General features: G+C 50.9%; 8 protein-coding genes across 8 annotated transcripts; 4 read left to right on the top strand and 4 right to left on the bottom strand.

Annotated features, from left to right (window-relative positions):
• Positions 1-2793: 2793 nt before the first annotated feature.
• On the top strand, positions 2794-3961 carry M437DRAFT_48582 (uncharacterized protein; the record flags this gene model as incomplete). The annotated part of the gene is made up of 2 exons (XM_041021693.1): positions 2794-3227; positions 3286-3961. Coding segments are annotated over 2 exons (1110 nt in total), but the record flags the coding sequence as incomplete, so codon positions are not given.
• A 1177-nt stretch (positions 3962-5138) lies between these two features.
• M437DRAFT_48603 (uncharacterized protein) lies at positions 5139-5975 on the top strand (the record flags this gene model as incomplete). The annotated part of the gene is made up of 2 exons (XM_041021697.1): positions 5139-5211; positions 5356-5975. 2 exons carry the CDS (start codon positions 5139-5141, stop codon positions 5973-5975), a joined length of 693 nt encoding a protein of 230 aa, XP_040879690.1.
• A 554-nt stretch (positions 5976-6529) lies between these two features.
• M437DRAFT_84374 (uncharacterized protein) lies at positions 6530-10153 on the bottom strand (the record flags this gene model as incomplete). Its single annotated transcript, XM_041028093.1, has 1 exon — positions 6530-10153. The coding sequence occupies one exon, from the start codon at positions 10151-10153 to the stop codon at positions 6530-6532; it is 3624 nt and encodes a 1207-aa protein (XP_040879689.1).
• An 820-nt stretch (positions 10154-10973) lies between these two features.
• Positions 10974-11512, bottom strand: M437DRAFT_75213 (uncharacterized protein; the record flags this gene model as incomplete). Its single annotated transcript, XM_041026372.1, has 3 exons — positions 10974-11003; positions 11060-11283; positions 11335-11512. 3 exons carry the CDS (start codon positions 11510-11512, stop codon positions 10974-10976), a joined length of 432 nt encoding a protein of 143 aa, XP_040879688.1.
• A 331-nt stretch (positions 11513-11843) lies between these two features.
• M437DRAFT_75212 (uncharacterized protein) lies at positions 11844-12454 on the bottom strand (the record flags this gene model as incomplete). The annotated part of the gene is made up of 2 exons (XM_041026371.1): positions 11844-12007; positions 12061-12454. 2 exons carry the CDS (start codon positions 12452-12454, stop codon positions 11844-11846), a joined length of 558 nt encoding a protein of 185 aa, XP_040879687.1.
• Positions 12455-12845: 391 nt separating this feature from the next.
• On the top strand, positions 12846-15494 carry M437DRAFT_84371 (SPOC domain-like protein; the record flags this gene model as incomplete). The annotated part of the gene is made up of 10 exons (XM_041028092.1): positions 12846-12974; positions 13027-13081; positions 13160-13232; positions 13283-13350; positions 13399-13567; positions 13619-13679; positions 13727-14245; positions 14296-14687; positions 14737-14948; positions 15001-15494. 10 exons carry the CDS (start codon positions 12846-12848, stop codon positions 15492-15494), a joined length of 2172 nt encoding a protein of 723 aa, XP_040879686.1.
• Positions 15495-15836: 342 nt separating this feature from the next.
• On the bottom strand, positions 15837-22080 carry M437DRAFT_48873 (uncharacterized protein; the record flags this gene model as incomplete). Its single annotated transcript, XM_041021739.1, has 4 exons — positions 15837-17828; positions 17984-21651; positions 21799-21873; positions 21984-22080. The coding sequence occupies 4 exons, from the start codon at positions 22078-22080 to the stop codon at positions 15837-15839; spliced, it is 5832 nt and encodes a 1943-aa protein (XP_040879685.1).
• Positions 22081-24444: 2364 nt separating this feature from the next.
• M437DRAFT_84369 (uncharacterized protein) lies at positions 24445-26258 on the top strand (the record flags this gene model as incomplete). The annotated part of the gene is made up of 1 exon (XM_041028091.1): positions 24445-26258. A coding segment is annotated over one exon (1814 nt), but the record flags the coding sequence as incomplete, so codon positions are not given.
• Positions 26259-26285: the final 27 nt, after the last annotated feature.

The following is a 26285-nucleotide window of genomic DNA, read 5'->3' as shown; positions in this document are numbered from 1 at the left end:
CACGTTGATAACATACTGCGTAGATTTTTGCTTGGATGATATGCAGGAGCTCGTGGGGCATGAAGACGTCACATATATATTGTCTAGCGATGTTTTTTCATACGGCTCATAAACTCTAGTCACCGGGAGCACCCTGGCTTAACACAACCATTATATCCTGAACATACCAGGTGTCTCAATTGGGGACTGGCTAGAGGGGCCAGGAGTGATGCGATGCTGCTAACTACTCTGCTAACCAGAACTCTTTCTGCGTTGGCCGTACAGACATGGTCTCGACGACTGGTTAGACATATTGCATGTAGTGCTGAAGTGCCATCAAGGCACAGAGAATTGTTGACGGAACTATTTCTTTCAATAGCGGTTTCACTCGGTCACGCGATCTCGAAGCAATAAAAGCTCTGGTATACGGACGTAAAAAGAGACCAAATGCAGCAAAGCTACTTACTCTGTCGACACCACAGCGCATATATGGGGCCGCGGCGTCTGCTCATTCTATGGTCTTTCTTGTGACAATAGAAGATGGGGGTCCCATGAACCAAAACCTCTGTCTTGTATCGATCATCAGGACATGTAAAAGAAGTGTGTTGGAATCGTTCTCTGAGCTTTCAAACTCCACGGCTCTCGGGAGCAGATCAAAGCAACTGTGGCTCAGTTGCGCAATACACAGCTTTTAGCTTTACCACCTTGGCAAGATCCAATTAGGGATTTGAATTGACAATATGGGCGATCGGGTTCGCATTATGCAGGGAGGATTGCGAACTGCCAATCGTGGACGTTTATCGTAGGATCAGCTCCTGACGATCAACAGATATATTTTCCTGTGGAGGGATTTTCGAAAGGACAAGAAATTTCTCAAAGTAAATTGTCGCAACCCACCTTGCTGTAGAGACCGAGTTGGAGACTCCTTCACGGTCTCCCATTGATGTTTATCACGAGTAAACGTGCAAGCTGAGGATAGTATGGCCAGGCACCAGGGGCTGTGTCTGGAACAATTCCCCTTGTGTTCCTGGCTGCTAGACGAGACAATTCAACGTCCGCGACCATGAACAAAACACACTCGGAGTAAGGTCGGGGCCGTCCTACGTTGTTCTATTAGTCTCAGCAATATGCGATGCCATCATGCAAGGCAAGCTGAGTATTAATTTGAAAAAAGAGGATGATGCCGTGGAATAATGCGATCTGGCCTCTGGAACTTTGTACGATCAGCGTTAGCTTCTGCCGGCTTCGCCGTGGAATCCTGAAGCCTCATCGCCAAAGTTAAACCCCGCTCGTCAGAATCGCAAGTGGTAACGTAAGCTGTAGTAGCTCTGACGCTGACTTGACCGGGAACCGAACGAGTCTTTGATAGTCGCGGAGTGCTGCCCCGAAATCGCGAGAAGCATACGAAAAGATGCCATAAGTCGTAAAAAGACAGAGCGATCACGGATCCGCGGCCGCGGCGATTCAGAGTGACGTGAGTGGTGTGTGCACCGTGCCATGTTATCTTTATGGGGAGCGTTTGATGGATGAATTGTCGGCGGAGAGCTCGGGGCAAGTGTTTTCAAAGAATCTCTCGATCGCGATGGTTGGTACAGGGGTGCGATATCGCAGACCCTGTACGCCCATCCCACCAATCCTTTGTACACTTTCACTAAGTTCGAGAACAGCTCTAGGAGATAGCAAACAAGAACGTGTGCTCCATGAGGCTGCGAATTGATGATAGATAGAGATCGGCTCGGGACAAGAATGACGCTCTCGGGAGTGGGGTCTCGGAGAGCGGATGTGGTGATTTAACATGGACTAAGCCCGATGCGGGAAGGATAAGACAATCGGAGACATGTGCTGTGCCTGATTTCGCGATGGGCGACTCACGAGGCTTCGCCGTTCAGCGGCCACGGGGAACAAGTGGGAAAGCAACAGCTCAGAGTGAAAGGGAGAACAGCTGTCTAGATGAAGGGACCCGGTGGCTGAGGGACGGGAGCTATGTTGGCAAGTACAGTTGTACACTCGGGTTATCATGAGACTGGTTGTGTCTGGACTCGAGTAGGGAAAAGGGAGGGAGGGCATGCGCCCTTAGATTTGCTAGGCGGAGCGGGAATCAATGAACGAGGCGTTTCCTAGCCGCAGGTCCCACACGGCCACAGGAGGGTGCGCATTACGTGCCTCGAATCCCTGCGTGGTTGTTTTTGTTTGTGAAGCGTTTAGAGAGACAGGATCGGAGCAGGACAATGAGCAAAAGGGTATTGTAAAACAAAGGTAGAAGAAGTGAAAAAGCACAGGGGAAAACAGGCACAAAAGGAGCAAATTGGTGGTGAGATAAGATCAGGAAAGCACGTTTCGGGGCTTTGTCTCTTGGAGGAGCAGCTGTGATTGGGCTGGCCGGTCGCTCCACCCTTCAAGCGGGGGATCCGCTAGCACCTTCGGTCTCTTGACCAGTTGCTACCACCACTTTCTCTGCCACTTTCCTCCGCCTGACTCTGACTCTCTCCAACACCTCAAGACTCACGCATCACCGTACTCATCCCATTGAACCCTCTACACGCTCGACGCACCTTTCCACTACCCGCCGACCTCTACCGCTCTCGCAATCACACCACCCGACTCTCCATTCCTGCCGCCTTGCCGATCCATCGTCCGTCTTTGTTGTTGAGGCTGTGCAACCGACAATCTCCAAAAAAAAGTCTCGGGAGAGCAGCAACCACCTACTTCAAGCAGTATACCACAGTATACAGCAATTCACTCCACAATGACTGTCGCAAGGGTATGTCTGCTGCCCTCGACCGCCGACATGCCGCCAGCTGATAAGCAACCCAACAGGACACACCGCACCGTGCCTCGGTCTCTGGCAGTCTGCCATCTCGCAACTCCTACTCCCGTTCCCACAACACGCCTTCGATGCTCGGCTCTTCCTATAACCCCACTCACCGTGTTACCCGCCGCAAGAGCACCACTCTGAGCGCCGCAACCAGTGCCCAAGCAATCTCCCAAGCCATCAATATCGATCAATCCAACGCTGCCCGTAAATCCATCTCCTCACGCAGCGCTCTTGGTTCCCTAGGCCAGGCTAGCTATCCTTCTCCCCCTAGCAGCTTGCCTCAGGGCGACAAGCCTGCCGATGACAAGAAGATCAAGGCTCGTCGTGGCAGCGACGGTTCCGTCTTGACAAAGAAGAAATCGGCTGCTGGTGAGCTCAAGTGTGAAACCTGCGGAAAGGGCTATAAGCACAGCAGTTGTTTGACGAAACATCTGTTAGTTCAGCCATTGCACTTACCTAGATTTTATACCCCGTACTAATTGATCCTACAGTTGGGAGCACACTCCGGAATGGCAGTACACGTCCAAACTCCTCATCTCCAAGCACCAGCAAGTGCAATTGTTAGAAGCTGCCTCAGTCCTTGTCGCCATGAACGGAGATGCAACCACCGGAGACAGCAAACTCAGCGACAGCGACAACTCGTCTGCCTCGCCTGCTGCCTCGGGCTCTGACTCTAGAGAAGACGACATCAGCTCGGCCGAGACGACGCCTCCTCCTCATGGTGAGCAATCTTTCGGACACAACAAGCGCTACAGCAACGCCAGCAGCCTTGTTTCGCGCTCGTACCAGTCTGAATTCTCAGCTCCTGCTGGATCATCGCACGCCCGTCACTGGAGCACTTCAAGCAGCAGGCCCATCACTGCTGCCTCTTCTCTTGCCCAGAGCTATCCCGATGAGGACCAAGCGGACCTTGCTGCTGCAGTCGGCCTACTCAGCTGCAGCTATGGCACCCCAACTTATGGTCCCACCAGCTTGGGCAAGGATGTGCCTCCGGTGCCTCCTCTTCCTGCAAGATACCAGAACTCGTACCAGCCAAGCTCCTTGGCAAATGCTCATCAGTTCCACGAAGATGTCGATATGGAAGAGGAGTCGTACTCGGATGATGATGACGAAACCAGCAGAGCAGATGAAGCCGACGATGGCGTCTTTGGCACAATGGAAGAGTAATCCCAAAACTCTTGTTCACTTGTTCTCTTGTTCTTCTGGAAAGCCTCGTGCCATTGGCCGAATCTTGGACCCTCCAGTGTCCAGGAAACTCACCATCTATTTTGCTGTCACTTTTAGCGTTTTCCTTTTTCACTGCAGCCGGACCTCCGCAAGGCTGCTCCTATGGTACCGATGAGTGGGAGTAAAACGTCCTACGAGGTTGAAGCCATTCGAGCCTAAGAGTCCTTTGCGTTCGAGACGGCTAGCCATCTTCAGTCATCCTACACACTCGCTTCGACCTGGAAACCCTCCTATCAAATTCTCTTGCTAATGCCGTTCATGTCCCTTGTATTTTTCTTTCTTATCACTTCTTCTCGACAGCTTGAGGGAGAGGTTGCAGGCATTTCTTATGTCACCATGAGCATTTTTTGTCTTTTCTTTTGGTCATCTCTTTTCCTTGAAACGATATGAATATGGCATGAAAAGAATTGAGAAAGAAGTTCCATCGTAGCAGCAAGCATCGGCTGGCATTGTCGTGCGAAGAGACAGATATGATGATATTCAAGAAATCCAGAATCCGTTCTGAAACCAGTACTCTTTGTTCCAATTATGTGACAGGTCCAATGAAGATAGATGGTCCGCACAATAGTATGTTGAGTTGTGGCTTTGAGATTGAGGAAAGAAGGAGCTTTAGGACAAGAGGGAACAAAGCTCCTCTTTAGCTAGCTATAGCTTAGCAAAGCTCCAGTGGACCGATGATGAGCCTCACACCGATCAGATTGCAAAAAAGCAAAGAGCTATCAGCGCAACTTTGCTTGTCGCGAAACATGACCGTGATGAAGAATGATCGTCATTGGGAGCCAGCACGGACCGTTTGGGAGTTTACGAAGCTTCTTTGCTTCTCTCTCCACACTTGTCAAGCATTTTGAGCTCCCGCAAAAAAGGAAATAACAGAGCCTCATCAATCGATCAACTTCTAGTGGGTCAATTTAAGCGACTAGCGGGTTCTTTCTTGACTTCTTCTTCGCTGTGGAATGTCGAAAGCTGTTTTCGTTTTACTTTGCTTATATCTGGATTATCTGATCATTTGATTGGTATTTATTTGCCTCAGTGTTCTCGGGCTAGGAGAAGAGCAAACATCAGCGTTGTTTCAACGATAAAATATATTGCCTGTCTTGCTCTCGGGACTGAAGCAATAATGCCTCCTTCAAGACGTGTCCATGCTAGTGCGCCTGTGGACAAGTATTTTCCTAGCAACAGTTTAGTGATAGGTATGATGATCTTTTCTGTTTCTCCATCTCTCCTCCTCAAAACTCGCTGTATATATCTCAAGTTTTACTTCATCAACACCTAAATGTCAGAAACCACTCGACAATCATCAAGAGTGTTATTGTCTGACACAAGATAAACAACAGGTGCAGGAGTGACAATATTTCACCTCGCCACAAATCGCATCGTCATCTGCAGAGACACACGCTCAAACGTCTACTTCCTCCCCAAAGGCCGCAAAGACGCAAGTGAAGAAACCACCACTACAGCAATTAGAGAAGGCTTCGAGGAGTCTGGGTACAGATGCAGATTACTGCCTTTACCTATTGATCACTTGCAACCGTCTCCCGCTGGAACCAGCCAAGAAGAACAGAAATGGGTTATAGAACCTTTGGCGACGAGATTGATGCCAGTGGCGAGAGATTATCAGTATATGCTTTTTTGGTTTGCGGCCGAGACAATACCTGAACAGCTTGAGGAGTCGTTGAATAAGGTGTCGACGGATGGGTGGGTGATGCCTGAGGCGTTTCCTGAGAATACGACGTTGAAGGAGAGGGAAAAGATGGATGCAAGGAGTGATGGGATGTATCAGCCGAATAGACATGAAGGCACTGGTGTTGATGAGGATGAGGCTTTCTATGTTGGTCACCTGGTAGAGGTGGAAGAGGCAATAAGGTTGCTAGGTGGGACTAGTGCTGATGTTGTCAGACGTGCCTGGGAAGCAATTTGTTTACGGAGGAAGCTGGAAGGGGAGGTAAAAGCTTGATACTGTAGAGCTGGGCAATGAAGTCATCCGAAAAACAGAGCATTTGGCGTAACGTGCTGACAGCAGGCCAACTGAAGTATGGAGCTAGATCAGCAAGTTGTTGCCATTTGTATCTCGCTCCTTCCAACTGAATAGAAGGCGCTCTCTACCGTGAAAGGCAAGAAGCTACCAGTAGTTGGCGCTCAAAACACTCGGTCATACGTTCTCTCACCTAGTAGGTGTCTAGCTCTAGCAAAACATCAGGAAGGACCAAATCACAATCAGTAAGAGCTGCCATCCTTTAATGGAAAATGTCTCGGCAGAGCGTTCCTGCAGTCTTAATCCTAACAAGCTCTTACTATCCATTGAAAGATCATGGCCCTCATGCCTGAATCTCGAGAAAGCTTTCACCATGCTAAAAGGGGCACATGAAATGATGGAAAAGGATCCTTTTATGATATTTTCTCTATTCACTTTACTCCGACAGCCGACAGAAAATCGAACCAAAACTTCCAATAATCGCAGAACGTTAAACAAAGATACTGGAAAGGGAAAGGTGAGTATGAGTGGCGTGTCTAGTACCAGACAGGATTGTCGAAATCATCCCAGGAATCAGGCACCTTGTAGTTGTTGCCTCTGTACAAATCGTCAAAGCGACCGTCCTGGTTTGCTGGCATTGTAGAATGTAAGAAGCTGATTTCTGCATCCGAGCCCTGTACAAAATCGCTGTAGTATATCGGTGATTCGAATTCATCGAGGGTATCAGGAGCTCTGTAGTTATGGCGTCTGTACAATGCATCATGGCGTCCATTCTCGTTGTCGGGCATACTTCTCAGATAGTCGTGCTCCTGTCTCGAGCCCACGACCAACCTGCTAGGCGGAGCCCCAGCCATATCTGTGTCTCCGTTCCCATTAGTGGCGGATGTCTGCGCAGCGTCTGGCGGATCATCGCCTTCATATTGACCATCGAAATTACCAAGCTCATTACGAAGGATCTCCATGTACGCTCGCTCGCTCTCTTTCTTCCTTTCCTCGTGCTGGAGTTGTTGTCGGAACTCAATATCTCGTGCATTGTGTATTGCACGCTCCTGATCGCGAGTCAACATGGGAGTACTTGCAGCACCTGAAGTGATCGAAGGAGCCGTGCCGCCTAGAGCAGGATCGAGAGGGGTTCCTAGTGCAGAAGGGTTCTGTGCATGTCCAGCAGCCCCAGTAGCGAAGTTGTGGTTGGGTTGCAAGGCTGGAGCGTTGCTGAGCGCCCCATTGGTGAAATCAGTATTGACCTGGCGAGTAGGACCATTCACAGTCTCGAAGACGTTCAGACCAGAAGGACGAGATGACTGGAGGTCGAATATGGGGCGCACAGGTGATTGTCCGGGAGTGCTACGAGGCGTCTCCGTAGGAAGATTGGCAAGTCCAGATGTAGACGTCGTGTTATCGCCTGGGATGTCATTACACCAGTCTAAAATTTCTTGGGCGGGATCTTTAGACTCACCATAGGTACCTTTCTTGGGTGATCTGCTGCGAGGGCCGTGAGCTGTAAGGATTTTACGAACGCCGGGTGACTGCGTGGTTGAGTTGACGGGAGATGCTCCAGGTGGGAGGAAGACAGGAGGGTTGGTGAAGGGAGTCGGTTGAACAGTTGGGTTGGTATTCTCCATCGGCGTATCCTTGGAGGGAGATGGAGTATTGTTGGTATTCTGGGCTGCATCAGCTGCGGACAAGTTCGGCGCATCTCGATTTGCCAGGTTGTTGTTTGTAGTAATCAGATTATCATTTGCCCAACGCTGCATCTTAACTTCGTTCTGCAGAGCTGAGATCTTGTCTCGTGCTCGAGAATTCTCTTCTTCCTTTTGGTTGACCGTGGCTTTCAGGTCTTTGATGCTCTTGCGCAGGCCTTCACAATTCTGCTTCTCGTATTGGAGTATCTTCTGGGCTTGCGCTTCCAGAACGCTCTTCTCGTCCGCGCACTTTTGGGCCTGTTCGTTATAGGCCTGCTTCAGAGATTCATAATCTCTTTGCAGTGCGCCACCCTCTTTCTCGTACCTCTCGTTGAGGGCTGCGTACTGGTCACGAACTGTTTGCAGCTCCTGCTGCTCCTTTAGCAGATCCTGTCCCTGCTTACGCATCGTTTCATTGGCTTCCAGCAGCTCCTGTCCCTGCTTACGCATTGTTTGATTCGCTTCCAGCAGCTCCTGACCCTGCTCAAGTATTGTTCGGTTCTTCTCCTGGACCTCTGAAAGTTCATGTTGCAGGTTGATGTTGTCATCGTTGGCCTTCTGAAGGGCGGCCGTGAGGGTATCCAGGGCCTCGTCTTTTTGCACTGCGGCAGCCTCGTTCTTCTCCTGCTGCTGCTTTAAATCAGCCGCGTGGACGTTTTCAGCCTGCAAGAGACCCTGCTCAAGATTGCTTATACGCCTGGTCAACTGCTCTTCGGACTCTCTCAGGCGCTGTGCTGTGGCGGCATCGTCTTGCTGCTGTCTGACGGCTGCATTCCTGGCAGCTTCAGCCTCTGAGAGTCTCTGCTGCAAGTCGTTGACGCGAGCTTGCAGTTCCCCCTCGCGCTTTCTCGCGTCGGCAATCTCTTGCTGTGATCCAGCGGCTGCTTCATTGCCAGCTCTAGCGAGCGAGTGTGAATGCTCAAGCGAGTCAACCTTCTTCTGCAATGCCTCGGCATCTGCCTTGGCCTTCTCCTCGGCCTGCCTGGCTGCTCTCTCCTGCTCGAGCAGTGCCTCGTTCTGTTGGGTGAGCCCGGTCCTCGTACTCTCAAGAGCCTCGACCATGTGCTTGGAGTCTGCGAGGGCCGTTTCTTGCTCAGTCTGTGCCTCAAGAGAGAGTTTCTGCTGTTGCTCCTGGGCTGCTGTGAGAGATCGGACCTCCTCCTGCAAGTCTCTGACCTGGTGTTCGAGTCTCTGTCTCTCTTCGGCACTGTTGGTATTCTCAGCTGTGCCGGAGCTGCTCTCGCTCTGCTGGCTCAGGGCGCTCTTTTCATTCTGCAGGCGTTCATTGTTATGCCTGAGATCGTCGTTCTCGGTCTGGAGTCTCTGGACCTCTGACTCGAGGTTCTGTACCGTGGAGTCATGGTTTGTTTGGAGGGTCCTGATCTGTGCCTCGTGTGCCTCTTTGAAGCGCTTGATCTCGTCGCTCTCAGCTTCGGAGCTCGAGGCAGCGGCATTAATCTGTGCCTGCAATCTGTCGATCTCACGCCTGTGGTCCTGAGCATCGGATTCGCGTTCGTTTTTGTACTGATCAATGGTTATGTTGCGGTCCGCGATGATGATATCTCGAGTTCCAATGTCTGCATTGGATTGAGCGACCTCTTTTCGTAGTATTTCAAGCTGGGCTTGCAAACGTGCAACCTCATTCAGACAACTCCGCTCGCCTTCGGTAACAAGATCTGTGGTCTGGGTTTCGGCCGATTGAGTGCTGCCAGGTGTAGTCTGGGTTCCAGTAGATGATGTTTCCTTGGGTGACTTCGGGCTGGCTGGGCGAGAGTCGTTATCATCTCCACCAGGGCGTCCGCTAGAGGGAGGTGAGGGAGGAGGAGATGGACCGGAATCATGAGAAGGAGGTGACTTGTTGCCACGACGGCGGAAAAATCTGGAGAACCATCTGGCCAGAGGGTTCCACACATATGCGAACTGGAGTGCATAGAGGAATAGTGCAAGTACCAAAGTGTTTAGACCTTGCTTGCCTCCAGGTAGGATCGACCAAAGATAGAGGAGGAAACTGAGGAGGGAGGCGGTAGCTTGATAGATAGCTTTGGTGACGGGGTGGGTGCTAAGAGAGCTGAGGATGTGGGTGAGAGCCTGGCCGTAGGAGCTTTTGAAGAATGGAACGACATAGGGGATGGCGCCCAGGACAAACGAGTTGTTTGCATAGGGGTTGCGAGAAGATAGCTCGTGGAAAGTGGGCACTGGGGTTGGACCATTGTCTCTAGTGACTGTGATGTACTCCGTCATGGTCGTGGTAATGGTTGGAGCGTCGAAGATGGTTGAAATGGAAGTGAATTGCTGGAGGGGTTCAACCGAGGGGACGACAGGGGCATCGAGGGGATAAGCGACAGGAGACTCGATCGGCCCCTTGTAGACGTCGCTGTCTGTGATGTTGTGGAGGGCCAGTTCATGGGCGCCTATCCAGATAGCGCCAGCGATGTAGGACACATGGAGGAGCGCATTTCCGAAGTTGCGCAGAGCCATGGTGTCGGAAGGTGGTGGAAGTAGTCAACAGTGCGATGGAAGAGCTTCGTAGAAGATTGGGGACGCGCTCAAAGTTGAGTTGGCGAAAGGAAGTGAAGCGATGCAATGTTATGCGTTGGAAAACAATGACAATGATGCTTGGGACGGCAACAAAGAAAGCGGGTGTTCAACCAATAAACCCAGAACGACGGAAAAAGTGAGCCAAAAGTAAACAACATGAGCTTGCGTGCAAGATTCCTGCGAACTCTCAATGGGGGCGCTCCGGATGCGTCGAAGATTTGTGCTTTGAGATAGTGTCTCAAAGAAAGGGCTGCCGGCTTGGGAAACAACACAGCCCTTAGTCACCCACAGTGTTTTGATATTCTTTGTTCTACAGATCACAGCAAAGTGCCAGACTAAAGTGTGCAGTTTTAGAATGTCAGCTGTAAGTATAATCAAGCCCAACCACTCCGAAATGAAGTCAGTTTTCGGACAGCATCTGATGCCTCTTCGAGCAATTCTGTCGTCGAAGGTGAATTTGGTATTGGAAAAAGATGATGTAGGATTGCAGACTTGCGAGCTATCGTCAACATACCCACTTGTTTGATATGATCAAACTTGACGTTCAGAAGGCAGTCTCTAATGTCAGTCGAATGTGATGTCTTCATATATCTTGGAGCCATGTAAGGGGCTCGACAGAGTTGCAATAAGAAGTTTGGAGGCGATTGCGGAGGAACGGTTTCGATTTCATCTTTTTTGAGTATATTTGGTGGACAGAGAGCCTTCCTAATCCTGTAAAAATGATCGAGCAGGACTGAAAGCTGAGGCAGTCCCGGTGCTATTACTTGCTCGGATTCTGTGCAGCAGTATCCTATTGTGGTATCAGAGACTGCCTGTACATGCGGCAAAGAGGTCAGAATGACTTACCAAGTATACTTGATAGAAGTCCATCATGACTGCACCGCTTTGTTTGACTAGGTGTGCACGAGCAGCCCAATCAACCGCAGCTTCTCGGCCGTCTTTCAGACCGTACTCTACGATACCGTAGAGCATGACTTCGTTCGAGTCGGGGCCGAACGGGAATATCTTTAGCGCTGTATGCTTTCGTCGGTTTACCTTTTCCCACATTCCTTTACGCAGAGACAAGATTTCTGCGCATGTCAGAATCTGGATGTTCATTCTTGTTGGGTTCATGTACAGACCTTCACGACCTTGAACTTTCTTGGAAGCCATGATCAAGGTTGCATCTTGCGTAAACTGCTTGGAGTATTCTTCATGAGCAGTAGGAGTATCAGATGTCTCGTAGAACTTCTCAAAGAAAGTCTTGTATTCTGGGTCAAACTTGTTGCCAGCAGGATATTCTGATGTGTAGGAAGACATGTCTGTTGGATCAATAACGTGTTGCAAACTATACACAGTACTGAATGGAAGAGCGGAGGAAGAAGAAGAAGAAGAAGAGCAAATGATGTATTAGATGAGATTGGACGTTGTTCGGGCTTCCGACAACTCGCCCGAGGGTCGGAAGCGACACGGATGTTCTTATGCGGGGATTTGATAGCATCAGGTAAACTTCCATTAGCATCACGCATGACGGTGGATAGTGAAGACAGGCGTGTTTGTTCAATTGTGACATACGAAATCTATTCTTTGGCTCACATTTAGAGCCCGATTGATGTTCTACTCATGTCTGTGTCTCGCGAACAAAGAAGCCTTACAATCTCTCGCCCAAGACAAAGCCATACCAAATGGCGCACCCGAATGCGGTCAGGTTGATGATTGTCGACACACCGTGCAACATGCCAAAAGTCTTGTTCAGTTGCTCCATTGCCTTGGAGTGCGGGCCAGGATCAGAGTACTTCTTGCCATCGCGGGTTTCTGAGACGCAAACGTCAGCTTTGGCGAGATTCTCACCAGCGTCTGCAACATACCTTGGTGATGACGCTCCTTCATGGTCTTGGTTGTGGCTGGGCCAATAATCAGAGAATTGAGGACACTGGTAACGAAAATGGTCGCAAGTGGCACAAAAACGGGCCATCTATTGCTGTCCACTAATAGGCCACTCCAGCCGACATTCTCTCTGATGTATTGACCTCCAACACCGAGCAGCTTTTCTCCAGGATAAGTGACCATGAGAGTCAAGCCAAGGACAGACTGAAGGGCAAAGAAGATAGGGAAGGTGGCTTTCTGCAGAGTCGAGAATTGGGCTCGTGGAAGCACCTTGAACGCGACAACGCCACCGATGAAGGATTGGAAGAGCGTGGCTCCGAGGAAAGAGCCATAACTCAAAATATGATACGCTTTGTAGTCCGTTATGGAAGGCATTTTTGCTGGATGATTTTGGGAGGACGATAGGGATCAGAAGAAGTCGAGTTGTGTCGAATGGTAGAGTATATCACGCCAGATCGCTTAAGTGGTGACGTAGGCGAAATTACTGGTATGCCTCGGCCTTGACTGTGACAAACACAGACTGTCTTGAGGCTCTCTTTTTGTTTGTGCTATAGCTTACGGAATTAATTTGATTATGTGAGGTAAGTTTCTTGCAATACCAGAGTGTCTCATGTGAATCTGAGGAAAGGTCGACACGCTCGTTGCTGCCTGCAAGCACGAAGTCGACACGTCCTCCGCATCGGGTGCTTCCACTGTTTTTGACCCCAAACACAACACAACGACGATTTCCAACTCTTGCATCTGGACTGCATACTGTGTCTTCAACATGGCGCAGAAAGAGGCAACCGTCTACATCGTGGACCTCGGCGAGTCTATGGGCGAAAAGCGCAATGGACGAGAAATCAGCGATCTAGACTGGGCTTTAACATACGTTTGGGACAAGATCACCACAACAGTAGGTCTATGAGAGCAGAATGGTCTTCAAGACTGTAATATTGACTGTTTAGATATCCAATGAACGCAAAACAGCAATGTTGGCAGTTGTCGGTCTGCGAACTGATGGTAAGAAAAATAGCGCTACACATCGATCACTATCGATAAGAGTCTCGTGCATGAACAGGCAACTGATCTGAATCCTAGGAACTCTGAACGCATTGGACAACCCCGATGAAGATGCATATCAACACATCACCGTCTTCAAGGAGCTTGGACAGTAAGCGACATCTCAAGACTTTACGAAGCTTATCTAATTACATCTCGCAGAGCATTGATGCCAGATGTGCGCCGACTAAAACAGCAACTTGTGCCCAGCAATACTGATGTGGGCGATGGTATGTCTGAAATCATGGATTTTGAACCCGGCATGCTAACTTGACAAGCTATCTCTGCGCTTGTCGTAGCCATTCACATGATCGAGACTGTCACCAAGAAGCTGGCATACACGCGAAAGATCATCCTGGTCACCAACGGCAACGGTAGTGTAGATGCCGATGGTCTCGATGCAATCACTCAAAAGTGCAAGGAGGACGGGATTGAGTTGGTCATTCTGTAAGCCTATCTGTTATACATTGCGATCTGATGATGCTGACAAGCTATAAGTGGAGTCGACTTCGATGATGCAGAATACGGCATCAAGGAAGAGAACAAGGACGCCACAAAAGTATGACCCAGCTCCTTATGGACTTGTCCATCTACTAACAGGATCAGGCCCAAAACGAGAAGGTCTTCAAGACTCTGGTCGAGGATTGTAATGGCTTGTACGGCACACTTGGGTTCGCCATTGACGAGATGGTAATCCCACGAATGAAGACAGTACGACCTGTGCACTCATTCAGGGGTTACCTTACCCTGGGCGACCCCGAAACCTATGATACAGCTATGGCAATCGATGTTGAGCGATACCCACGAGTCATGGTTGCGAAAGCCCCATCGGCAAGCCAATTCGTTGTCAAAACAAATATGGCGCCAGGAGAGACACAATCGCAATTTCCGCCACTTGATGAAGAATCCAAACCAAATGATCTGGCTGCCGTCAAGAATGCTCGCACTTACCAAGTTCCTGATGAAGAGGCACCAGGTGGTAAACGTGAGGTCGAGCTAGAAGACTTGGCAAGAGGCTTTAGCTATGGAAGCACAGTGGTGCCAATCGAGGAGGCTGACAAGAACGTGACCGACTTTGAGAGTAAACAGGGCATGGACATTATTGGCTTTGTCGCCAAAGATCAGGTAAGGTCTACTGCTACTTGAATTCGGATTTATGGCTAATCTCAAAACAGTACGAGAGATATCTGGACATGTCAAAGACTCATGTCATCATTGCTCAGAGAACGAACGAGAAGGCTATCATGGCCTTGTCATCATTCATCCGTGCTCTTTACGAGCTTGACACATATGCTGTGGCGCGACTAGTCCCCAAGGATGGCAAAAGTCCTACCATGGTCCTTTTGGCGCCATCCGTCGATGCTGATGCTGAGTGTCTGTTCGAGGTCGAACTGCCCTTCGCCGAGGACTTGCGTTCTTACAGGTTTCCTGCCTTGGACAAAATCGTCACCGTCTCTGGCAAAGAACTCAAGCAACACAGATTCCTTCCCAATGATGACTTGAAGGACGCCATGAGCGACTATGTGGACGCCATGGACCTTTCTACTTTTGGCGCAGATGAAGACGGGTACGTAACTTCTCCCTCTTGTTGCATTATCCCAGCTGACGTTCGACAGTAATCCGGCCGAATACGCGCCTATCGAAGATACTTTCTCACCAGCTCTACACCGCATCAGCCAAGCGATCAGAAGCCGAGCGGTCAATCCAGATGAGAAGCTGCCTCCAATGCCGGAGATTTTGATAAAGTACTCCAACCCACCAAAAGAGTTGATTGACAGCGCAAAGACTTCTTTGAAGGCAGTTGCAGCCGCTGCAGATGTGAAGAAAGGTAAGCGCAATCAAGGTTTTCTCATTTCCAAATTTGTGCTGATCTTCTACAGTACCTCCGAAATCGAAATCGAAGAAAGGACGTCGCGATGTCCCCAAACCCCTTTCCGGACTCGACGTTACCGCTTTGCTGTCGGCCCAAGGCGGCACCCTCAAAATCTCATCCCAGAACGCCGTTCCAGAGTTCAGACAGATACTAGACAGAGGCGACCACAAAGAAGTAGAGTCAGCCTTTCAACAACTAGGCAAGATCATCCGCGACTACATTAGAAACTCCGTCGGCGAGTCTGGCTACGCTCGCGCACTCGAGGCCACCAGAGTGATGCGTGAAGAAGCCACTGATCTTGAGGTTCCGGAGTTGTACAATGAGTGGATGAAGAAACTCAAGACTGAAATCTTGAAGGAGGAGCTTAATGGCGACAGAAGAGACATGTGGTTCATGATTAGAGCTAACCGTATGGGATTGATACAAAGCAAGGAGAGTGGAGCCAGTGGAGTTGGAGAGGATGAGGCAAAGGAGTTCTTGTCTGTGAGACTTGGTGTGTAGATGCGTGATTTGATATACCCTAGCTTTCGAAAGAACGGATAAAGTGCCGAGAGTGAGATTGCTACTTTGTTCAATGAACTTTGATGAACCTTTCGTCGCCCTTCCACCTTTTCAATGAGCAAAAGACACACCATATTATGATAAGAGACGTTGAAAATGAAAACTTGTTTTGAATGCTTTGTATAACCAGTAATCTCAATCCTTATAATACAACTTCCTCGACTTCCATGGTTCTTTCCTCTGTGATTTCTCCCGAACCATCCATCAATCCTCAATAATCAACAACCATGAATGAAGGAACAATGCATGAATCTCTTCCATCGTGTCTCCACCTCCTTCTCTCTAAGCAACAATAGCACGGTAGTAAGCTCTGCTGAGATCAACGCCCTGAGTAGCGTACTTGGCACCAGCAACAGGAAGCCTGTTGACGAGACTTCTATCCACGCCCTTGTCTTCTCTACCCATCTTCTCCACTTCAGCCTTGACCAGACCGGCCATCTCGCCAATGGCAACACGCTCTTCGAGGTCAACTTTGCCGGTGCGACCTTCGAGGACACCGGGCAGAGAGACGGTCAAGCGGTCCAGCAGTTCCTTCTTGGTAGCACGGCTGGCATCGTCGTCGCGGCGTACAAGGTCGAGCAGGTGTGTGTAATCCGAGTAGACTTGTCCGCCGGTGCGCCAAGACTCGAGTGTCTCTGTAGAAAGCGTGTTCTGGAAGAGGTCGAGAAGCTGGCGGAGACTATCATACTCGCGCTGTATGATGGCTGCGGGACCGACGGTACGGCAGAGCACGGCGTGGGCTTGAGCTGAATCGCCGGCGCGAAGAAGATAGCTGACTTCGGCATTGTGATCTTCGAGCATCGAGCGTGCGTAGAGTGCACGAGCATGCCAGAGCCATTGTTCGGGCAGACCAAAGTCTTGGGTCAAGACGGTGGGAAGGGCGTCGGGGTTGCTTGCATCGTAGAGTGCGGCAGCGCGGCGGTAAAGGAGGTCGCGAATGTGCTTCTCGCGAGCCGACTCATTGGTCAGATGAAGCAGGACGTTGGTCGCAAAGACAAGTTCGTTGGCAGCCTCGAGCTGGCCAGAAAGAGTCAAAGACAGCTGATCCAGGGCGGCGTCGCTCAACTCAGCAGCGGTGAGAAGGCCCTTCTTCTGCAGGAGAGTAGCCAGCTGCCATGAGAGGCGAGCGTTGAGTGGGCTTCCAGAGACAGATGCTGGAGACAGAAGGTTGGTGACCAAGGAACGGACATCACTGATATTCGAAGATGGTTGTCTCGAGTAGAGCTTCAACAGACCAAGCAAAGTATCCTCGTTGCCTTGCGCGTCAGTGTCATGCCAGGAAGGAGCGAGTGACTGTTCAGTAAAGTAAGGTACGGGGCGAATAGTCTCCTTGTCTGCCGCGAGATCGTCAATGTACAGTTGCACTGCATCTGCAAGCGAATCGTTGGCACCAGAGAACCAGAGACGCAGTCCAAAGGAGCGGCGCCAATCGAGACCAAAGCGCGATGAGATGCCGAAAGCCGAAGCTTTATCTTCAGCTGGACCGCTCTTTCCTTCACTGATGCAAGTGTTGCCAGCAACAAGCTCATACAAGGCGCGCACTGCTTCAGTCATCTCAGAGATCATGTTTTGTGACCTCCAGTTCTCGATCTGCTTGGCCATCATCTCCTTTGACTTCGAGTTGCCAGGAAGTTGGGCTACGATGGTTGCAAGGCGGAAATCGCGACCCTCGAGAAGTGCTGAACAGGCGTCCTCGATGCTGTTGCCACTCAGGAATGCAATTGCCTTCTCCTCGGCTGTGCCTGCATCCTTGGCATGCTGTGCGGCCTCTGCATGAACAAGTTGAGCCCAGAAATTTGACAAAGCGTCACGACGAATGCGTGACTCGAGTGTGACAACTTCAGAGCTTGAGATGTTCTTGACCAAGTCGGGACACCCAATCTCGACGGGATCAAACAGAATAGAAGCCAGTCGCCAGACAGAACGTTCGTGCTGAGCTTCGGGTGTGTCGGGGTGCGCAACGCTTTCTGCCATGGCAGCGAACGAGGTCTCAGCCGAAGTGATAGCCGACTGTTGTAGTTGCAACTGCAGTGATGTGGTGAGTGTGTCTTGTGGTGATTTGAACTTGGCGAAGCGGACATCCTTGTGCTCTGACACGATGGGTTTCTTGGTGCCAATCATGTTGCCGAACAATGGAGGAGCGGCGCTGGTGGTGCTGTAGACAAGAGTGCCATCTGTAGCCCAGCGAGGCTTGAAGGATGTGTGGAAACCACGTTCGTTCTCGTTCATGTCGGCGAATGCATCCTCAGTTCTCGACTGCTTCTGGTAGGGCCACTAAGGAAAAGAAATATCTTAGCATTCGTTCACGTTTACATATGGAAAGTGTTGACAAGAGCAGCGCAAAAGTCACCATGACCTAGTACGAGTCCAAGTAGGTACAAGCAGGTGTTGTTGGAGCAGAATCAAAAAAGGACACGGGGGAGTCAAACCTCAAAACCTTTACCACCAACAGTGCTTGTTTGCAACCCATGACCTGCGACAGAAGCCGAAGGTGCCCAAAGAGAGTTCATAATATCCATAGTCGTAGAGAAAGCCTTGCCAGCAATAGACGCAGCTAATGGTGGTGCGGTATCAACAGGGGCTGCACCCATGACACTCTGACGCTCACGAAGTGCCTGACGATCTTGCTTCTTGGGGCTAGCAGTTCTCTGAAGTTGTTCTGCCCAGTCACCTGCAAGTGCGAGATCCTTCTTCGGTGTGCCATTTAACATAGTTGATGCTTTGAGAATTGATTTCGGCATGAGAGATCCACTGAAAGAAATACCATAGTCGTTGTACGGAGCTTGAGCGGCAGGTTCAGGGAACGATCCTGCCATATCCTGTCCGTCCATCTCCTCATAGTCCATCTCCTCCTCCATTTGTTCATCGACAGCTTCAACGGGAGGTGCGTTGCTGCTGCCGGAAGACCTGAACTGGTCTTCGTGCGAGTGCGGGTCTTGGTGTTCAAGATAGGAGGAATCCTCTTCCTGATCCTGAGCGTCGTTGTCGTCAGCCATTTCGTCATCGTTATGAATTGGCTGAGCACCGAAGCTGCCAGGCAGGATTTTTGACGGACCTTTCTTAAAATCAAAGGTGTCATCAGGGTTGGATTCATCATCTTCATCGCTGATGACAGAACCCTCCTCGGATGAGGCCTGAGACATCTCTTGAACAGCAGTGTTGTTACCCTTAGGAGTAAGATCTTGGCCAGTGCTCATCATGTCACTGCCATACTCGGCTTCATCGTCCGACTCATCATCATCGTCGAGCCCGTAAGTGGTGAAGTGCGGAACGCGGAAGACCCAGATGCCGGTTTCAGGATCGTAGCTGATGAATTCGGTATCTTGAACACGTTTCAGACGTTCAATGTGCTTCTCGTAACGCTGGCCCTTACGCTCGTGAACAGGAAGACGTCCAGCCTGAGCGCGAGGCCATGAGTTCTCAAGCGTGATGGTAGAGGGTACGTTGAGACCCTGACCCATGGGAGGAGTGTTGACACCGGTAGTGTAGACAGTGACTTGGCGCACATTAAGCTTGACAATATCGTCGATAATCTCGTCCAAGGGAACCTGAGTAAGGTCCACAGGATCAAATTCGACCTTACCGACACCTCGGCGGCCGACAGTGAAGCCGGTGACTCTCTTGAGTTGCTGGCGAGACATGTTACGGAGATCCTCCATGGAGGGGCTCATCCAGTAGTCTCCAGGTTGAGGGTCTGCCTGCGAGCGTGGCACGTCCTTTGCAGAGACAGGCTTGGTGGAAGAGGCGGGGGCGGGTCCATCTTCAGGCACCATTGCAAGTTCGTTGCCTCTGACTTGGTTGGTGGAGGAAGTGCCGTTCACCGATGCACCGTCGGTTGTGTGACGCTCAGCACGGGAGTAGCCAAGGTCTTCAGAAGATGGTTCAGCCTCATCGGTTTCAGTGCGGACGAGAGCACTGCTAGCAGGAGTCTCAACATAGCCGTTTGTCGAGGTCTTGCCCTTGTCGCCTTCATCGAAGCTGACGCGCTTAGTAGGAGGCTCGACGGGAGTGTTGTCGCCGAACAAATCAGTTCTCAGGTTACGGTCGATCTTCAGTCTACGAATGCTGCCGCCAGTGTATGATCTGTTGTTGGGCGTGAAGGCTCCAGGAGCGAGAACACTGTCGCCACTGCCGACACTCTTGTTAAGGTTGCTAGTAGAGAAGCTCTTGCCCAAAGAGCGGCTGAGACCGCCTGACTGCAACAAGCTACTTCCGAGGCCATTAGATGTGAAGCTCTGTGCACTGCCAGGAGTACCGTAAGTGGCGTATGAGAAACCGTAACCGTTTGAGCGCTTTTGAGGAGTGATGAGACGCAAGCTCGCACTGGGGTTGATCTTGAACTGTGGAAGTGCAGCAGGGCGCTTAGCCGGCTTCTGCGCTCCAGAAAGGGGTGTAGCGAGGGGTCCCACAGCAGGAGCAGGGCTACCGAGGTTGCTGAAGAGCTGGTCGTTGCCATAAGGGTTGGTCAACAAAGTAGCAGCAAAGCTAGATTGTTGCTGATTACTCTGGCCAAATGATCCATTCGACTGACCAGATTGTTGAGTGCTGCCCCCAAACAAGCTGTTGCCTGTGTTCTGTTGCTGGTTCTGGTTACCACCGAAGAGTGAGTTAGAAGCGGCTGGTTGGGCGCCAGTGTTTCCAAATAATCCAGTCGCGGGCTTCTGTTGGTTGCTTTGATTGCCAAAGAGAGATGGAGTGCTCTGCTGAGCTTGACCTCCACCAAATAAGCCAGTTCCCGTGTTTTGCTGAGGTTGAGAAGATCCGAATAAGTTTCCAGTTGCAGGCTTAGCCCCGAAAAGCGAATTAGTTTGAGCTTGGTTATTATTGCTTGCCTGATTGAAGAGGCCGCCAGAGGTATTGCTCTGCTGTGTTTGAGCACCCCCAAATAGATTACTCGATGTACCACTGGCCGCACCACCGAATGGACTAGGCTTTTGCTGATTGTTCTGGCCAAAGCCGCCGCCGAACAGATTGTTGGTTGTGCCGGTCTGATTCTGCTGTTGATTCTGGTTGTTCTGGCCAAATGCATTGCCGCCTCCACCGAATAGATTGTTACCTGTGTTAGCAGCAGGAGCCTGAGTTCCAAATGGACTAGCAGTGTTGTTGGTAGTATTCTGGCCGAACAGGCCTGTGCCACCAGTGGTGTTTGTGTTCGCAGCCTGGCCAAATGCTCCTGTCGAGGAACCTCCGAATGGAGTTGAAGAAGCTGCAGGAGTGCTGCCGAATGTTGAGGTGGAAGTTGGTGCGCTCGAATTTCCAAACATCCCTGTGGGCTTACTCTGCTGACCAAACAAGCCTGTAGAGTTCGAGTTGTTGTTCTGCTGGCCGAAGGTGCCGAACGTGTTGGACGTGGATGCGCCAAATGGCGTACTTGTTGCATTAGCGGTTGAGGCAGGTGCATTTCCAAATATTCCACCAGACGCGGGCTTGTTTTGCTGACCAAACAATCCTGTAGATGTAGAATTGTTCTGCTGCCCGAAACCCGACCCGAAGGTGCCTGTAGCAGGTGTGCTCGCCTGTGCGCCAAATATGCCACCTCCTGTGTTGGTGGCCTGGGGAGCGCCGAAAGTTGAAGTTGAAGCAGCTTGACCAGAGTTGAACCCGCTGCCGAAACCCGAGGCTTGACCAAACGCTCCAGCTTGGCCATTCGCATTGCCAACCTTACGACCAGCCGAGTAGTCTGCAAGCCTTAACTCCTCGAAGGAGAATGCTTGATAAGGTTGCATGAAGGTGATCGATTGATAATGACTGTTGGTATTGGCGGCATTGTCCTTTTCGATAAAGGCCGAGAAAGGCGTGGAGCCCGTACCGTTGTTTGTGGGTTGGGTAGATGTATTACCGAATGTGCCAGAGCCGAACATTGTGTTTCCCGTGGTTGTAGGTTTAGCTCCACCAAACGTGTTGCTTCCTCCAGTATTGGAACTCCCGAATCCGTTGTTTCCGAAAGTCGAGGAACCGCCTCCGAATATTCCTCCTCCTCCTGAAGCAGGAGTTGCACCGAAGGTGGGCTTGTTCACGGCGCCGAATGGCGAAGATGTAGGAGCTGTGGAAGCACCAAACGTAGATGGTGTAGCAGTCGCGGCGTTCGAACCGAAACCTAGAAAGGGTAAGAGTCAGAATATGAAAACTTGAACACGACAGTAGTGAGGTGCAGTCAGGCTTGACAGTTATTGAAACATACCTCCAAATCCGCCTCCAGTAGTAGAAGCGCCGAACGTGTTTGAGGCAACAGCGGGCTGTTGACCGAATGCTGTGCCAGTAGATTGGCCGAACAAGTTTGAGGATGCAGCTGGCTGGCCGAACGTGTTGTTCGTGTTTCCTGGAAGAGGTGTCAGTCAGCGGCTGTAAGAGAGCATTGAATGAAGAATTGCGCCAGGTCGCGCGCGCCGATCAACGGAGGAAGAAGAATATGGATAACTCTCGACTCACCAGCATTAGTCGCACTCGATCCGAAAGCTGAAGCACCGAAACCTGAGGTGTTGTTCTGGTTTGACCCAAATCCGCCAAAACCTCCGCCGAATGCCATGATGATCTAGAGACGCGGTGAAGGATGCGCTTGGTGATCGTATGAGCCGCAGTGAGGTCAAGAGATGATTTGAGCCGAGTTGTGGGTGAAGGTGGATAAGCTGTCGTCGCGGACTGAAAACGAGGACAAATTCGTGCAGCGCGAAACGTCGCCGGGTGATGTACAATCACACGACAAAAGTGCGCAAGAAACGTCCGCTCAGACCGAGTGTCGACAGATGAAAGTGTACGCCTGGACAGCGCGCGAGGAAGGAAGATGGTGAAGACTTGGATAGAGGGGAAACGAGGATGCCAGGAGCTCTGACTTGCATATTCGCACCAAGCGCGCGAAAGACAACGTTTAAGATGACGCTCGGACCATCTCAGAACCGCTTCTGCTCAGCTCTGTCTTGCATGCTCAAATCTTCTCGGCCTGTCTTGCATGCCATTTACGGACAACTTTGAGAAACCACTCTCTTACATCAATGCAGAGCGACAATATAATCTGTCAAAATATGCATCCGTTTCGGCACGTAAAGACACATGCCGTCCAGTCTACATTTTTGTTTTTCTCTTCTCTTTACCTGTGCTAATTAGTATGGCTCTTATCCTCCTCTCGTGGTGACCCGTAGCAATGCCGTAAGCCTCGATATGCAGTCAATTCTGCAAATACAAACAATAGGATTAGACATTACCTTATGGATATTCGCTTATTCTAAAGTCGTATACCGTATTGAAGCTCGTGCAATGTTGCTAGAATATTGATTCATGATATGTATAAAGAAGAAATAATAGGTCTTTGGCTTCATTCTGTATCCTTCTAGAGAGAAATGATAATATAGTTTACCAGGTCTGGGTTACACCATATTTTTTATACTGCTAAGGCACTTCAGGCCTACATACCCTATCCAATAATCGCCAATTATCGCTACCCATGGGTCTGTAAGACGAGGGCTATCATCGGCTGATTTCATGTCTGGAGGTTTCCATCTGGGGGCGGTAACAATTGATGACAGCAGCAAGAGCTTCTTGGAGACGATTCGGCGAAGCAGAAGACAGAGTACGAGGACCACCTGGTAGTAACTAGCGACAAGGCGCTGGCTTGCCCTAGCCATGTTTGTCTAATCATCCTCCGTCTGTTTGGGAACAGGAGACAGACGTTAGAGGAGGCCCGCTCTCGGCCGGAGCAAGTGTTGAGGGTATTTCTCACCTGTGGTCCTTGTTCAAATGGTGCTTCTCCATTATCGCGATTCGCGATGGTGAACAGCGGAGACCAGGGCTCACGAATATATGTTCGTATCAGCAAATATATTGTACAGAACTTGAGGACTGAATGACAGATAAGTGCATTTTAACAAAAAAAAAAAATCGTAACAACGTCGATGACTACCAGGCAGAATGGTAGATACTGTAGAAGTGGACGTCTGACATGTATCGGTGTCAGACAGTGGACGTCTCGAAGCTTTCCTGTCACGTCTCGCTTCACGGGTGCCTACCCAGACAGGTTATGCCTCTAACTGCTGTAGTGAGCACCGAGCCATGGGATCATAGACAAAGACATAGCAGCTTTTAGACACTCGAATCAAGCCTATGTCACTGCAAAATATTGATATCGACTGTTCTAGAGGGCAGCATGGATAGTAACAGTTCTATACGTGCGCTTTGCAATTTATGACCAGGGTCGTCCCTTCAGCGTCCACCACCCCGCATTTATCACAGCCTGGCAACAACAACCCGTGTGGCTATCGCTTTCTTTCAGATATTAAACACATTTTCCGCATATCGTGATACCATTTATCAACATCAACACCTCGTTCGTCAGAATCAATCGAGCGCTCCGTGGCGCTGCATTTGCGCCTTGGCAGTCGCAAACGCAGCGCCACGGAGCCCTCAATTTGCCAGCGTCTTTTTGCGTTCCCTGGCGGCTGTCACTCACTACCACCACCTTTTCCTCCTCTACAATCATAGCACCGCCGACTACCCTCAAACTAGCCTCGCACAATCATCGGTGTGTCAGCATCTATCAGTGCACGTTAACTGCGCGCTGAACCTCTTCAGCAAGTGAGGCACCTCCGCACGCGCACTCTCACTTGGTGAATCCCATCAAACGCAATATCACCAGCCGTAAGTTTTACCATTGACTTGTACCTTCCCACCCCCAACTCACTCCCCTTCCTTCACAGACAACCCTTCCGCATTTCACAATCTTTCTCAAAACGCAAAATAAGATCTTCCCACCTTTACCAAAGCGCAACACAAGACCTTCAAGTCTTCCTTCAAAGCATCACAAGATCTTCTATCCTTTCATAAACCTACAACAAGATCTTGGTAAGTCAATCTATCCCTTCACCATTCTTAATACTCAATGCTTACTGCCCGACAGACCATGCCTCCCAAGCCCCTCCCTCCCCATCGTCGAGTTGCGCACACTGCGCCTCGCCCTCAGCCTGCCGCTCCCCGTCCTCAGTCTGCCGCACTTGCCGTAGCTGCAGCAATTCGCACTCAGGCTGCTGCGCCTGCCACACCCGCTCTAGTGGCAGGACCTAGCCGCTCTGTTGGTCCACACATGGCTGCGCAGAATGCACCTCCCCTCCAGTCGGTTGCATCTGTCACCCCTACCGTGGCTGCTGCTCCTACTGCAACCACTGTAGCCACTCGCCCTCACGGCGCATGGAACAGACTTGCCTCGTTGCCCATTGACATTGGCCGCGAGATTCTGCGTCATCTGCGCCCCGTGGACCAGCACCATCTCATCGAAGCTGCCGACTTTGGTTCTTGGAGCCAGGTCAACTTTGCCGTCCTCGACATTACCGTTGAGGGCGCTACCGTCACGAGCTGGGCCTGGGCTAACATGGATCTGCGCCGTCGTGACGACAGAATCTATCTTGTGACTCGAAAACGAGGACAAGATCAGCCTGTCGTCAGCGCGTTCATCTCCGCAAGAGATGTTCCTCTTCACCACTTCGTCGCCGCGGAAGCTGTTGTCGCAGCCAACGCTCTCCCTCAAGTCCGTTTCACACTCAGACGTCTCGACATGCATGGAGAGACTCTCTTTGACGTCGACGCACTCCGCACTGTTATGGAGGAGCTGCCCTACCTAGAGGAGCTTCGCGTTGCGAACAACTCGGCCATCCTCCCCGATCACTTCCTTGACACCTTCTTGTCGTGGAGCGATCTCAGAGTCCTTGACTTCCGCCCCGCCGACCCCAGACAACATGCCTCTGGTAGTATGCGCACCGTCTCCGACCAATATTCTCGCTACTTCCTGGCTCTCGCTGTTGCTTACATCCCTATCATCAACCAGCACCATAGCAACATGCTTGAACCGGGCTCAATGTTCATGGACATGCTCACCGCCGTGCTGGGTGTGCCCGACCTTGACGACATCATCAATGCCTGCACCACCTTCCAAACCGACAACACATCCTCAGCTGTTGCCCCTGCTTATGATGAAGACGATGATGGCGAGGACATGGGTCTCGCTGATGACGGCAGCGGTCCCTCCATGGTCCTTGACAGCCCCGAATATCAGGCATCTGCCCGCGACCTCGCCCGCCGCGTCTGCGTTAGCAACAACCCCAACTTCTATCGTTGTGACACGCATGGTCTCCTGCCCAGCATCTGCTTCAGCACAGCCGACCGCAAGAAGTCTTCCACAGACGAGTCGGTTTCTTGCCGTATCGAGGGACTGGGTAGAGACTGGGTCTCCCCTCTCGATGCCCAAGTCAGAGAGTTCTGGCTCCGCCTGAGCACTCAATTTGGCCGCAACCAGCGCCTCGGTCGACTCCCTTCCATGCCTGCCGAGCGTCGCACCGATGAAGAACATGTCACTCCATACCCTCATAACCTCGACTCGTGGAATGACCGCAAGTTCCCGACTGAGTTGGCTCGCATCGAGGGTCAGCCACCTGTCTATGACAGAGACCTTCCTCAAAACGCCTCGCTTCCTTCCCGTCTCATGTCGTCTTACATCCCCGGCGCCTCGCGTCCTTCGCATGTCAGCTCAACTTCCGCTGCCGCCTCCTCGCCTCGTGTTCAGATCAAGGAGCCTTCCGATCGTCTTGCTGCTGACGAGCCTCTTGTCAAACCCTCTGACACTGCCGCCGCAGATGTCCCTATGCGCAACCCCATCTCATTCCCTCCTCGTCAGGACCCATTCCCCCAGCCTGTCTCCAAGGGTGAGGCTCCTGCTCAACCCTTGTCCGAGGAGAAGGCTCCTGCTCAGCC

Source organism: Aureobasidium melanogenum (genome assembly GCF_000721775.1).
Source record: "Aureobasidium melanogenum CBS 110374 unplaced genomic scaffold scaffold_10, whole genome shotgun sequence".
Taxonomy (NCBI): domain Eukaryota; kingdom Fungi; phylum Ascomycota; class Dothideomycetes; order Dothideales; family Saccotheciaceae; genus Aureobasidium; species Aureobasidium melanogenum.
Note: the sequence above shows the minus strand (reverse complement) of the source record. Positions and strands in the feature narration are given on the sequence as shown.